The sequence below is a fragment of the Ambystoma mexicanum genome, chromosome 8 (genome assembly GCF_040938575.1).
Source record: "Ambystoma mexicanum isolate Mex_15411 chromosome 8, UKY_AmexF1_1, whole genome shotgun sequence".
NCBI classification, from domain to species: Eukaryota; Metazoa; Chordata; class Amphibia; order Caudata; family Ambystomatidae; genus Ambystoma; species Ambystoma mexicanum.
In genome coordinates, this window is record NC_090929.1 from 857,154,582 (window position 1) to 857,168,346 (window position 13,765).

The window sequence follows — 13,765 nt, forward strand, 5'->3', positions numbered from 1 at the left end:
GAGACAAGGACCCCACACCACATTGTTGCAGTTGTTGCGCTAGTGCATGGCTACTGTGTTGTACGTCAGGATCAGCAGTCTTGCGCTTGACGGAAGAGAGGTAAGCGGCCAGTGACAGCCTGATCACCCTCAGCTCCAGCAAGTTGATGTGTTCCCAAGACTCGGCAGGAGACCACAGTCCCCTTACAGTGAGGTCCAACAGGTGAGTGCTCCAACCAATCAGATGCATTTGAGACAACAGTCCCCTGGGGCCAAGGTTGGTGAAACAACGCACCCTTCAGCAAGTTTTTTTGAACGGCCCACCAAGCAAGATACTGAGCCACCAGATCAGAGACCCTAGTCCAACATGTGGCACTGAAACTGCGACCATTGGCAACAGAGACGCCATTGAAGGGATCTCATGCACAGCCTCGCCCACCACTAGAACGCATTTGGCATAGAAGGCCCTGGAAGGCCGCAGCTAGAAAATCTCCTGGGGATCGGAGGACATGACCATCCGAAAGATGTTTGCCACTCGATACTCCGGCCAAGAGACCCTGCCCAGGCTAGTGTGCAAGACCATACTGATAAATTGGAGGTACTGCGAAACCAGAGACTTTCTGAAGTTCAGGGAAAGCCCAGGCTGTGCAATAGAGTGCATCTGTGGCGTAGGTGCTCCAACACTATATCTGGGGAGCAAGCTCGGACAAGCCAGTTGTCCAGGCAGGGAAAGACATAAATACCCACCCTCCTGAGGTCAGCCGCAACCACTGCTAGCAGCTTGGTGAAAATCATGGGAGCCGAAGAAAGCCCAAGTGGCAGGACCTTGAATGGGTAATGGTGTTGACCCACCACGAACCTCAGGTACTTCCTGTGCTTTCGATGAATCGGCACATAGAAGTAGGCATCCTGAAGGTCTAGGGAAAACGACAAGCCCTCAGATCAAGGGCTTGTAGAATCTGGGCTAGAGTAACCATCTTTAACTTGTCCTTGCATATGAACAAGTTCAGGCACCACAGATACAGCACCAGAAAATAGGTTGAGTACCACCCCATCCCTTGGTCTGAGTGCAGAACTAGTTTGATCACACTTCGAAAGAAGCTGCCGGACGTCCTCCAGTAGATTGGGATCTGGAAACAAAGGGGTGGTCTGAGGACAGGGGGCACTGGAAGAGTAGAAGGCAATTTCCCTGCTGAATTACCTGAAGGCTCAAGCGTCAGATAAGGGCTCCGAACATTCCAGGCTGAACAGAGAAGCCTTCCCCACGAACAACGAATCGCAACGCCAGTCACTGAGGTTTGGCACCCTGATTGGAACTATGGGCAAGAACAGGGGTAAATGTCCTCTTTGTTTCCGGGGGGCCTGTCTCGTGAGGGACAAATCTGTTTGAACAAAGGTAAGTGAGATACAAGCTACCCCTCCCTTTGATACTATTAGGTATTAGTAGTCAACCTCAGTAGTACAGACACATTGATTAATTGGTCTTCATAAAGCAGGTAGTTGTCTCAATCTGTTAAAACTAAAGTGTATTCATCATATAGTGTAATTAAAACAAGTAGAACAAAGTCTATGAACAACTCATATAAACACTTTCAGATTGATCGAACATCAGTTTTGTGAGGTTAGTACAAAGTGAATTAGTGTGTTGTAATATTCCAGTCCTGAGGAAAGCATGGGAGATAGAACACACATGAAATATCTGTAATGGGTTTGCAGACATCCCCCATGCTGGAAACACCAATTGTGACGACTTACATGCGTGTATTGAAATTTTACAACACACTAAGTCACTTTGCACTAACCTCACAAAACTGATGTTCGATCAACCTGAAAGTGTTTATATGAGTTCAATACATCAAAATTGTTGGTAGACTTTATCCTACTTGGTTTAATTACACTATATGATGAATAAACTTTTGTTTGCCCAGATTGAGACAATTACCTTCTATATTAAGACAGATTAATCAATGCGTCTTTACTACTGAGGTTCACTACTAATACCCAATGGCAAAGGGAGGGGTAGCCTGTATCTCACCTACCTTTGTTCTACCCTGAGGGAAGCACCAGGGACAACAGCCATTGCCAATGCCCCTTCCCTGGGCACCCCTTCCTCTTGGGAAAGGTAAGTCTAGTCTTCTTCCAGGGGCAGACTGACCACAGCCCTTCTGCAAAGATGAGAAACAGATGAAAACCCTTGCCCTCAGACGTCATCTATTCAGACGGCTGTTGCAATGCTAGACCCAAATACTTTGTCACCTTGGATGACTGACCCTTCAAGCGAGCGTGGTTAGCCTTAGCTCCAAAAAGGTTATAAAGGCCATATGGCACATTAAACAGTCTGGACAGGACGTTGGCCACAAATCCTGATGTCCTGAGCCAAGAGTGGCACCCGACTACAGTGCTAGTGGCCATGGCCCTTTCCACAGAGTATACTGTGTCCAGTCCAGACTATGGCATCTGAAATGCTGCCTCCTTGCCATCAACGACCAAGGGCCGGAAACCATCCCTCATTCCTCCCCCTCCAGGATATACTCAGCCACATTGGCCACCGCAGTGCAAAAGCCAAATGAGAACTTTGCCACGGCGCAAGAGGCCTTCACGGCCTGCGGTACAAGACTGCGCGACACTAACAACTTCTTGCCCCCATGCATCAAACCTCTTACTTTACCTAACCGGTGGAAGGGACGGGAATGTAGAGTTCTTCAGACTAGCCATCGCGGCCTGCACCACTGAGCTCTCAGGTGAAGCATGGGAAGAAAGAAAGGCCGGATCCAAGGGAGGAGAACAGTGTTCGTTGCCAGATCCCTTTCCACTATGTGGCGAACCAGAAGGAGTCGGACACAAATTGGACTTTTGCATGTTCTTTTATTAAACAAAGGAACAGAATGCCTAGATTGCCCTATAACTATGGGATTTTCCCAGCCTAACTAAATTAGGTAAGCGTAGTCAGGAGCCAAAATAAAAACGTCCTCTGTCCCCAGACTCTAAACCTATCTGACCTTACCACTTAGAAACGGAATATAATGTAATGTACAGTATTTATAGAGCGCAAACAAATGCCCAAGGGTATCTAGGCGCTGAGAAGGAACCACCTGTTGTGCTACAAAGCCATGGGAGATGATTAAAAAATGTGCTTTCAGCGCTTTCCAAAATTGGAGATATCCTTCTGAAACTGGAGATATCCTGCCACCTCACACATAGAAGAAGGCAGAAAATGCCACGCTAGAGGCAAAAAACGAAAAGGAGCGGGCCCCTATCCAAGCTCTCTGGTAGCATGGGATTTCTTATAACATTTGAGACAAGGGAAGACAACTAGTGGGATGATAGCGCTCCAGTTCAGTTTGCATTTAAGCGCAGTTTTCTGAATTACCCAATGGGCAATGCATATGATCTTAAACTCAACTCAAGCTTTAACGCACAGCCAATGGAGCGGCCGTAGCATGGACACAAAAGAAGTGAGTCTTGGTACATCTAAAGCAAGCCGCACTGCTGAGTTTTGAAGGACTTGTAAGCGCCGAATCTGATACGCCGGTTGCCCAAGGTGGATACAATTGCAGTAATCTAGCAATGCCATGATTGACGAGGTAACAACCTTCACCCGGCAGGTATGCAAGGAAGAATTTTCCTAAGCACTTTATGCTTTGCAAAGCCAGCATTAAAAATTCCAGTGATCTGAGCCTTTCTAGAACCAAACGATAAAAGCCTCACAACAAAACTAACTAATGAGTTGCTAGGGGACAGACAGGGGCCCAAGGAGTCTGGCAATACTCCGCGCTCCAGCTGGCGTGCACTTTCTAGGAGCTAAATACAAGTACCTCAGTTTTCTCCCTGTTTAGCTTCACCGTTGTTTGACTTTCTGCACCCCATTGATGACAATCACTCAATTTGTGCGATGGGTCCGCTGTAGGCAAGTCAAGACGAAACACTAACTGGGTATCATCTGCATAGGTGCCAGAGAACGCAGCTAAGAGATTAAAAAGGAGCCGAGACAAGAAAGATCGTTGAAGCGCGCTGCAGGAGATGTGGGGCGACAGGAACGGAAAGAATCAGTTTGCGTACAATCTGCAAGAAAATATACGAACCACGCAAGCGGAATACCGGTAATCCCTGCTTGCTCAAGGCAGTACAAGATAAAGACATATCAACTATATCAGAGACTGTGGAGAGGTCATAAAGGATCAGCATCCTGACACCCCCCCTTCCCCCCACCATGGTCCTGCTGCATCGCTACATCGTCCAGAAGCGAGATCAGGACAGACTCCGTACCCATCAGAGGTCCAAACCCTGATTGATATGGTGTAGACAGTTGTTAGTTTCCAAGAAACAGGAACAATTTGGAGTTATGATTACTTCCAAGAGTTCATGAGAAGTGGCAGTAAATATATAGGTCAGTAATTGACGGCAAGAGATGGATCAAAGTTGGGCATCTTCAAAATTGGGGTGACTAGTGCATGTTTTTTTTCCAAACTTTTATTTATTAAGAGAGCAGCTTCGTAGCAAGACCATTTACATAAACATTGCATTGCATTGCGGTTTAAGCACAGTTCTGTTACACATATGTACATAGCAATCAGGTAAGTACCGTAAATCAAGGCGAGGATGTAGGTGTTACATCAACATCAGGCATCAAATTACACAAATAAAGGCGCAACAGTGTCCATATGTCATTGGGGCGACAGGGTGTCGGGACCGACAGTACGAAGAGTTCCTTGTCATCATTTACCATACATAAGTCTTTCAGGAAGTTAGCTCGAGTTGGTCTAGTTGAGGATTTCAAATATTTCATGATGCGTCGTTTGGCGACAATACATGAAATATTAAATAGTTGCATCGTGGTTTCCTTCACCTTACCAATATCTCCAAACCAATACTTCAAGGGGGACAGGGTTGCCGGAATCAACGCGATTTCTTCAAGGAGCCCCACCACCTCCCGCCAGAATTCCACAATCAAGGGGCATGACCAATACAAATGGTTCGTTCCAGCATCTGGGGCATTACATTTAGGACAGGATCCTGTACAGTTCTCTACAAATTTGACTAGTTTGGCCGGGGAATAGTGCAATTGATTTAGGATTTTGAATGGTATCAGTCGGAGCCCAGAATTCATTGAAACAGATTTGGTGAGTTGACAATAACGGGACCATCTAATGTCGTCGATCTGGGTGCCCGTGTCGCGCTCCCAGGTCTCTTTAATTGTGTTACGCGATGTGGAATGTGCCTGCACCAGGGAGTATAGCATCGAGACCTCCTTGCCATGACCATCTGCAGATACCACAGCTCTAATACATTTGTGTGTCTGGGCTCAAGTGGAAATGTTGGCCATCTAGCAGCGAAAGCAGCCCTCATTCGGTGGAACTGAAAGCGTTTAAGCTGCCCCCCCACCCCCCACCGCATAAATAAAGTCTGTAAATTCGCAGAAAGTGCCAACCGGGAACATGTCCTGCATCTTAAAGAGCCTATTGGGGTCCCATGATTGCTGAAGGGCCTTGTCAAAAGTTGGGGCAATGCTAGGGAAATTCCACAAGGGAGCCTCTGGGTCGTATGGGGTCTCCAGGCCAACCCTCTTATAAATCCTGGCCCAGGCATGTATGGTGGTACATACCAGGTCAAATGGGCAGGTGTCCTTGTAGGTGGAGTTGAAAATAACGGAACGTATGTCGTTGGGACGGGCGGCGTGTTTTTCAAGGAGTATGTGTGGAGCTGTGTCCTCAGGGCCGAACCAGGGCTTCGCAAATTGTGCCTGTGCAGTTAAATAATATAGTTCAAAGTCAGGAGCAGCAATACCGCCCTGTGAAAATGGTTCCACCATCTTAGCCCACCCTAGCCTAGCGGTCTTCCCATTCCAGATAAAGGGCGAGGTGAGTGACTTGAGTTTTGTAAAAAAGGACTTACCGGGCCAGATCGGGATGTTGCTGAAATAGTATAGAAGTTTGGGCAGAACCACCATTTTAAGTAGCGCCACTCGACCGTATATGGATAATGGAAGATTAGCCCACAGCTGGAACTTGGTCGTCAGGTTTAGCAATAGTTCACCGTGATTCTGTGTGTATAGCGTCTGTTTATCCTTGGTTACCATAATTCCCAAGTAGCGTACCTGAGTAGTAGCGGGCTTAAACCCCCTTAATTTGGATAGATCTCCAGTATTCGGGGTCAAAGGGAATATTTCAGACTTCGGGACGTTGATTTTATATCCAGAGTAATATGAAAACGTATGTCTGACATTATGTGTTGCACATTCTTCTGTGGGTTTCGGACATACAATAGGGTATCGTCCGCGTATAGTGATATGATCTATGGTGGACCAGTCATCCTGAGACCTCTATGGGAGTGGTTCTTACAGATATATTCAGCCATTGGTTCTATGGTCAGTGCAAAACAGGATGGGTGAAAAGGGACAACCCCGTCAAGTTCCCCTATGTAACAAGAATGCTGGGAATAAGGTATTATTGGTTAGAACTTTGGCAGATGGCTGAATATATAATAGCCGCACACATTTAATAAAGTATTCTTGGAGACCGAACCGCTCGAGAACCAGAAAGAGGTCTTTCCAGGAAACGGAGTCGAAGGCCTTTTCGGTGTCTAATGCCACAACCACTGCCTTCACTGTCGGATCGATCTGTGCCATTACGCCAAACATGCGCCTTAAGTTCAGGGCTGTGGATCTCGTTGGAATAAAGCCAGCCTGGTCTGGGTGTACCAGGATTGGCATGTACGGCATGAGTCTGGTGGCTAGTACCTTAGCGAAAATCTTCGCATCAGTGTTTATTAAGGAAAGGGGTCTGTAGGAGGCAATGTCTTGTGCCGGTCTACGGGGTTTCAGGAGGACCGTAATAATTGCTTTGCGCATTGACTCCGGGAGGACACCTCGGTCCATAGCCTCTTCCCACACTTTCAATAGTAAAGGGGCTAATTCGTCCTAAAATTCCTTATATAATTCGGAGCTCAAGCCATCTGAACCGGGGGCTCGACCAGCGGATAAAGATTTAATAGCTGCGATAAGTTCCTCAACTGTGATAGGGTGATCGAGTATGTTACGTGTCTCGGGGGTTAATGTTGGGAGGTCTAGATCATCTAGGTACCTGATTGCGTCTTCCTTAGTTTTCACATCATGATTAGAGTATAGAGAGGAGTAGATGTTGGCGAATGTGGAGTTAATGACTTGTTCTTTATTAACCGTTACCCCAACCGCTGTCTGTATGCTGGAGATCGGATTGTGATGTCTATCGGCTTTGAGCATATTGGCCAGGAATTTGCCCGCCTTATTACTTTCCCCGTATCTGCGGGCTTTAGCTGGAGCAGACATGTATAGGACTTCCCTATTGGCCAACTCGTTGAATTCCTTCAATGTAATGTGGATTTTCGAGAGGGTTTCCTTATTAAATGTGGCACTATATTCGGTTTGTAACAAGTCTATTTTGGCTTCGGCTATGCCCAGTTCCCGTCGCACAGACTTCAGCATACCTGTGGACTTGCCCAGGATGGTTCCCCGTATCCAGACATTGAATGCCTCCCACAGGGTAGCATAGGTGTTCACCAACCCCTCATTTAGTACCAGAAATGCCCCGATTTCAGTATGTAGGGCTACACAAATATGGGGGTCTCAGGATTGTGGGGGGGCATCCTCCATCTTCTAGCCGCAGATGGAGTGTCACCTAGGTTGATGTCGAGTGTTATCGGTGAGTGATCTGAGAGGGTGCGGGGGTGTATTTCACAACTAGAAACCGTTCCAGCTAGGGACGAACTGATAAGCCAGTAATCTATGCGCGAGTGGGAATCATGGACGGACGAATAGAAGGTACATTTCCTCTCATACGGATGTAGTGTACGCCATGCATCTATTGTATCTGTCTGTTCCATCAATTGTTTCAAGACCTGTGCGGCCTTGGATGGAGCCCTAGGGGTGGTTGACGAGCGATCTAGGGATAGGTCGAGTATTGTGTGAAAATCTCCCCAGATTATTTGTGCCTCCCCCGATGTGGACTTCATATCCATTATTGTACAATAGAATTGCGGGTCATCCAGGTTGGGTCCATACGTGTTGAGACTAGTGCATGTTTAAGCGGGGCAGGAATCACACCAGAAGAAAAAGAGTGGCAAAGAGTCACAGTAAACACAGGAATAGCCTTCTGTGGAAGGGCTGAAGAATGTAGGGGAACAGAATCTATAGGAGATGCTGATCTAAGCAAACTAAGGGCCTTGGAGACCATCATGTCGTTAACTGGTTCAAATTGAAACCGTTCTGCTAAGAGTAGGGGCAAGAGACCGCACCCTCTGCTCAAAGTGTACTCGATTCCAACTCTCACTGGTAATAGACTGTCGGATCTGAAAACATATTCTCTGTGAAATATGTACTAATAGCATCACGCTGGGTCCGGGGACATAGGGAGTTGTACTCCACCGGAGGAGGAGTGGAATGTTCCTTTTCAACTTTAAAAAGCTCAGGTGTGGAGCAATGCTGCAGGAGGTAATAAGATCGGCATAAAACCACGATTTTGCTGCTGTAATCGCACTGTGATAGTGAGCCTCTGCTTGCTTATATGCTTTTCTTGCCTCCTGCTCCTAATTAAAATGCAAGCTAAGCTCTAAATGATAGCAAGCCGGTTTACAATCTCAAAGACTTGGAGTAAACCACTGTGATTGCCTAAACAGTGTCTCAACTGGGAGGGGTGGGGGGCTGCTTCCTCTGTCAGGTCGTTTAACAGAGCAGTGCACGGCTCCTGGCAGTCACATACTGCAAAGTGATTGGTACTGACGATCTGGCAGTATAGAGGTTTCACCCCACTCTGGAAACGCTGCGTTTGTGAGCAGTTGGAAGACTTGCCTAGTTGGGGGAAAAAGGGGGGCTGGAAGGGCAATAATGTATAGCAAAAGAAAATCAGACCACAGAACTGAAAGTGGACTAAAAGTAGTCTCTGCTTTCTCAGAAAAAAATGAAATGTCTGCTAAACTAGTAACCACATTTTTGGCATGTAGGTCAGCAGATCTGCAGTAAACTGTGAAAAGTTGTTTACAAAGTCAGGCACACCTTGAGGAGGTCGGTATACAAGTAAAATATGAACAGACTTATGAGTCAACTGGGCTCTGACTAGAACAAGTTCATAAGGCAAGGAGTGAGGAACAGGGATAGTGAGCACTTAGCTGAAGCCAGATGGATTAAAGCCTGACCGCCTTCCCCTAGAATGGGGATGGGGGCGTCTGTCTAGGTGTAACAATTAATAAAAGTCAGGCAGCATCTGTAGAAAATAGGGGACTGAATTGGGAGAGAACCACGTCCCTGTGAGGCATAGAAAGTCTGGAGGCTTCTCCTCTAACAGAGTGTGAATGTCGGCAGTGCGCAGGCCTGCTGACCTCACATGAATTAGAAAACCCATGAGAACAGCAGGAAGTGTGTTTCTCCCTCAACTGGACTTTGTCCCTTATGGGGGCCTTAAAAGTAATCCCAATCGCTGACGTCATCATGTTAGCCGGCTTAACAGGAATCATCAGATTGCGTTTCAACAGTTCTGGTAGCAGTAGATTGGCAGTTTGGGCCAACGCGACGAGTTCATCAAGGAGTTCATATCGCAAATACATCTTTCTCACAGTCTCCATGGTCACCATAAAATGCGGGAGTATAAGATCTTCATTTTGGCAAAGATTTGCGCTCTATGGCCCCCTCCTTTGCCCGGAAATAACTAGGTGCAGCATCTTCCCATTGGCGGCGCCACTCTGCTCTCTCTTAAATTGCAACAAACACTTTTGTTCAAAATTGTATTGCCCTGTCTATGTTTCTTATGCATTCGGGTTTGGCCACTCTCCCGGATGAGCTTCTGGTGTTGATTGATATTTGTACACTGGGTCTCTAGGAGATTCTGAGCCCCTCTAGAATCTCCTCTTATAGTGGTAGCCTCTTCCCGGGCCACTCACAATTTATGTCCTTCTGACTTTTGGGTGCTCCCCTCCACTTGTGTGGTGTTTGTTCCACTCTTTGCCTTTTTATGATAGTCTCCCTCCTGGGGACTGTCCTCGGGTTTAACATTCAAGTGTTCTATAGTTTTGGATGCACATTGGATTCAGATCTATCACTCACCCAATACACCACCACCTTATCTAAAACATGCCTATGGAGAAGTAAATTGCTGAGTGATCAGTCCATGATCGGGAGTGGAGGGGTAGAGTAGACATATATGGTGCTGAAAATCGAATCGGGGGTGTGGCCTCTCGTGTGGGTGGGTGTGGAGATGCATTGTGTCAGGGTGAGTGATTCTAGATTGTCTACGAGTGATCGGGTCATGAGGGTGAGTCGAACCATATGTTGAAATCCCCTAAAATGGGGAGTGTTGGATGTAGGATGAGGTCAGTGGCCAGTGCTTCAACAAGTGTGTCTGCAAAGTCTCTGTTGTAGCCAGGGGGTCTGTAGATGAGTAGGAAACTGTGGGTGGTGGACGGAGAGAGTTGCAGTTTTACCCAGAGAGATTCGTAGTCTGATGTTGGTGGAGATGTCCTTGATTATTGGCTGCAATTGGTGTGTGTGTGTAGTATCACAAGCCCCCCCCTCCCCTTTGTGATCTGTTCCGGACAGTGAGGTTTTAGCCAGGTGGTAAAGTCATGTGCGATGGGCTTGTAGTCGTCGGAAAACTAGGTCTCAGTAATGAAAAGGAAGTCTGGGTTTTCTTCTGTGATGAGGTCGAAGAAGTGGAATTTATTTTTGGAGACTGACCTGGCATTGATGAGGGCGCAGGATATTGCCCTTGCAGGTGCTGGACAGGTAGGGTTGTAGGAGATTGCAAGGGCCGAAGTGGGGGCGGCCAACAAGTAGAGGGGTACAGTAAGGGGTGGAGTGTGGAGAAACTGACAACAGGAGTGGCAGAAGGAGGAGAGGGGAATAGGGCTAGGACTGGGTTGGGTGCGTGTGGGGAGCTTTGGGTCCTATAGTGTGGTGGCAGTGTTTGTGAGCTGGGTTGGAGGATGGGTGATGCTTGGAGGAGCCTAAGTTGCCTTTGGTCTCGGACTTTCCTTGACTTGTAGAAAGCCTGGGGGGTGTGGGTGTGTGGCATGGGCTGAGGAGCTTGGGGTTTTGGCCAGAGCTGCTCGTGCAGTGTTATGACTGGGGAAACGCAAGTTGGAGGTCCAGTGTTGTTGCTTGGAGACGGTGAGAGTAAAAGGTGTGGGTGAGGGGCTGATATTGGGATGGTGAGCGTTTTGTGGCTAGCTGTGCCGTCCACTGTGTTGCAGGGAACAATGTTCTCTGCTTTCCCTCTTCATCTTGCCGTTCTTAGTTGTGCAGAGCGAGATCTACGTGGGGGGGATAGCGGGTCGGGTGCGGTGGGTTAGTCTGGTCTGGCGCGAAGGGTGGATAGGTGAGGCGTGAGGATTGAAAGTTGAAGGAGTGCAGTGGTGGGGTAGTGGGCTGTGTGTTGGATGAGGTTGGGATTGGCTGCAGAGGATCTCATCGGGCCTACTGGTGCACCAGCGTACTGCTCTGCTTTGACCAGTCTGTGGCATGGTGTCTTTCTGGTCTTTGGCGCTAGGTTGGGCAGTTGGGTGAGTTTCACAGGAAACTAGGTTTTACAGAGCAGCACAATTTGGGAATGGGCGGGGTCAGACCTAAATTTGAGAGGCCTAGGTTTCACAATACAGCAGGTTTCACAATATAGTAGGTTGAGGTGGGGAATACTAGATTTGAGAGTCCTGTATAGTGGGAGAGAGGCCTAGGTTTCACAATACAGCAGGTTTCACAATATAGTAGGTTGAGGTGGAGAATACTAGATTTGAGAGTCCTGTATAGTGGGAGAGAGGCCTAGGTTTCACAATACAGCAGGTTTCACAATATAGTAGGTTGAGGTGGAGAATACTAGATTTGAGAGCCCTGTATAGTGGGAGAGAGGCCTAGGTTTCACAATACAGCAGGTTTCACAATATAGTAGGTTGAGGTGGGGAATACTAGATTTGAGAGTCCTGTATAATGGGACAGAGTCTAGGTTTTACAATACAGTAGGTTGCACAATATAATAGGCTGAGATGGGGAATACAACTAGATTTGAGCGTCCTGTATAGTGGGAGAGAGGCCTAGGTTTCACAATACAGGTTTCACAATAGGTTTCACAATACAGTCGGATGCACAATATAATAGGTCGAGGTGGGGAATACAACTAGATTTGAAAGTCCTGTATAGTGGGAGAGAGGCCTAGGTTTCATATAATATCTGTCAAAATTGTGGAAAAAATGATCCTACCTTATCCGTTGATTCAGATAAACATACCTTAGTACCGATAAATGGCAATCTCCTCACTATTTTAAAAAACTGTTTTTTACAGCGCGAGAACAAACCTGGAAGGGAAACAATGAGAATCATTCAAACAATAAGAGGTTAAGAAAATAATAAAAGACTTTAAACCTACTCATTTTAAATCTTTTTGAGGTGAAGAGTAAGATTGCTAAAAATCTACCTATAAAACGTTTTCAGCCTCACAGCTTAATGTCAAAGCAATCCACTCCAACAGCAACAATGTATTCTTTATAGAGTAAACGGCACAAAACCCTTTACTGGATTCTTCAATCATGCGACAGCCAACCCTTCACTTAGTGCGCAATGCTCGCACATCTAAACTATTCCCATATAAAATGCTAAGATTGCTAAGCTCTGAAAAACATACATTACTGGATTTGAACAACCATTTCTCAGCTTGCTCTCTGGTTCTTAATATGGCATCCTATTTTTGACAACTTCCTCTAATTTCTCTGCCATACTTACTTGCTGCTCACCAACCACAGTTACAATTTAGCATGGCTCCAACTCTCCTGCATACCATAAGGTAATCTCTATGTCTGCCATTAGTACACAGAGTTAAGCAACCGACTACTGTGCCCGACATTAAATCTGTCACCAAGGTTATGTGGCTTATTAGTCCAGACCCATGCCAATATCTGTTCTTCTAAGTAACTATGGCCCTCATCTCAAGGCTTTCATATCAGTAGAAACCCAATTTCCACAGAAATCAACTTTGTTGCCCATTCCCTGGCCTATATTTTTCAATTTATTTTTAATAAGCACTGTACCAGCTCTTCTTGGGAAAACCCACCTGACTAATTGGCTCAAATGTATCATATATTGAGCCACGCCAAAGAAATGTTATCGGATAGAATAAATCCCAAACTCAAATTATGGATTGGTTTCTGTGTCTGAACCACATTGTGAATACTAAATTGTAGAAAGCCATTTTGTGAAGTTACCATACAAGTCCTACTGAAATCAGGAATCTAAGGAAAACTCTCAAACAAAAATGCCTTTGCACTAACATGCAACAAAAATACATTTGTAATTACTGAAATAATCGAAAATTACCCTAGCCCATCATCTAGCTTAATCCTGTTATTCTACAGAATGGCTTTCTTTGATTTGTGAATCAAAAGGCTTTAAAATGTTTTGGCAATTAAAAATATTTCACGAGCGCCACCCACAAAAAGGTTGATTTAGAAAAGCAACACCCCACAGAAACTTTCAGAATGCTTGTGGCACTTATCAGGAATTTTACCCAAGAAACAAGCCAGACAAATCACCAGTTAGTAAATTGATTTTCTGAAAACCATATTTGTCAGCAGCGAAAAAAGCAGAGCTCATCGATATGGCACAGTTTAAGCCAATGCTACTTTAAGAATATGAAAGTTTATGAAGGCTGCCGCTTTCCTTGTGTTCCCAGCACTGGACTTTGTTGTTGGGAGGAGTGCCCTTCACAGCACCCCCCATTGGTTGAACCTGCAGCCCTCCCGGTCCTCCCCAAAGCCGGCAGGCAAAGCCGGCTCATTT

General features: G+C 46.3%; 1 protein-coding gene across 1 annotated transcript in view; it reads right to left on the reverse strand.

Annotated features, from left to right (window-relative positions):
* SGPL1 (sphingosine-1-phosphate lyase 1) overlaps positions 1 to 13,765 on the reverse strand; it is a 744,463-nt gene that overhangs the window by 600,091 nt on the left and 130,607 nt on the right. The window contains exon 3 of the mRNA XM_069610737.1: positions 12,221 to 12,288. Coding sequence (XP_069466838.1) covers positions 12,221 to 12,288 — 68 coding nt within the window. The remainder of the gene's footprint in view (positions 1 to 12,220; positions 12,289 to 13,765) is intronic.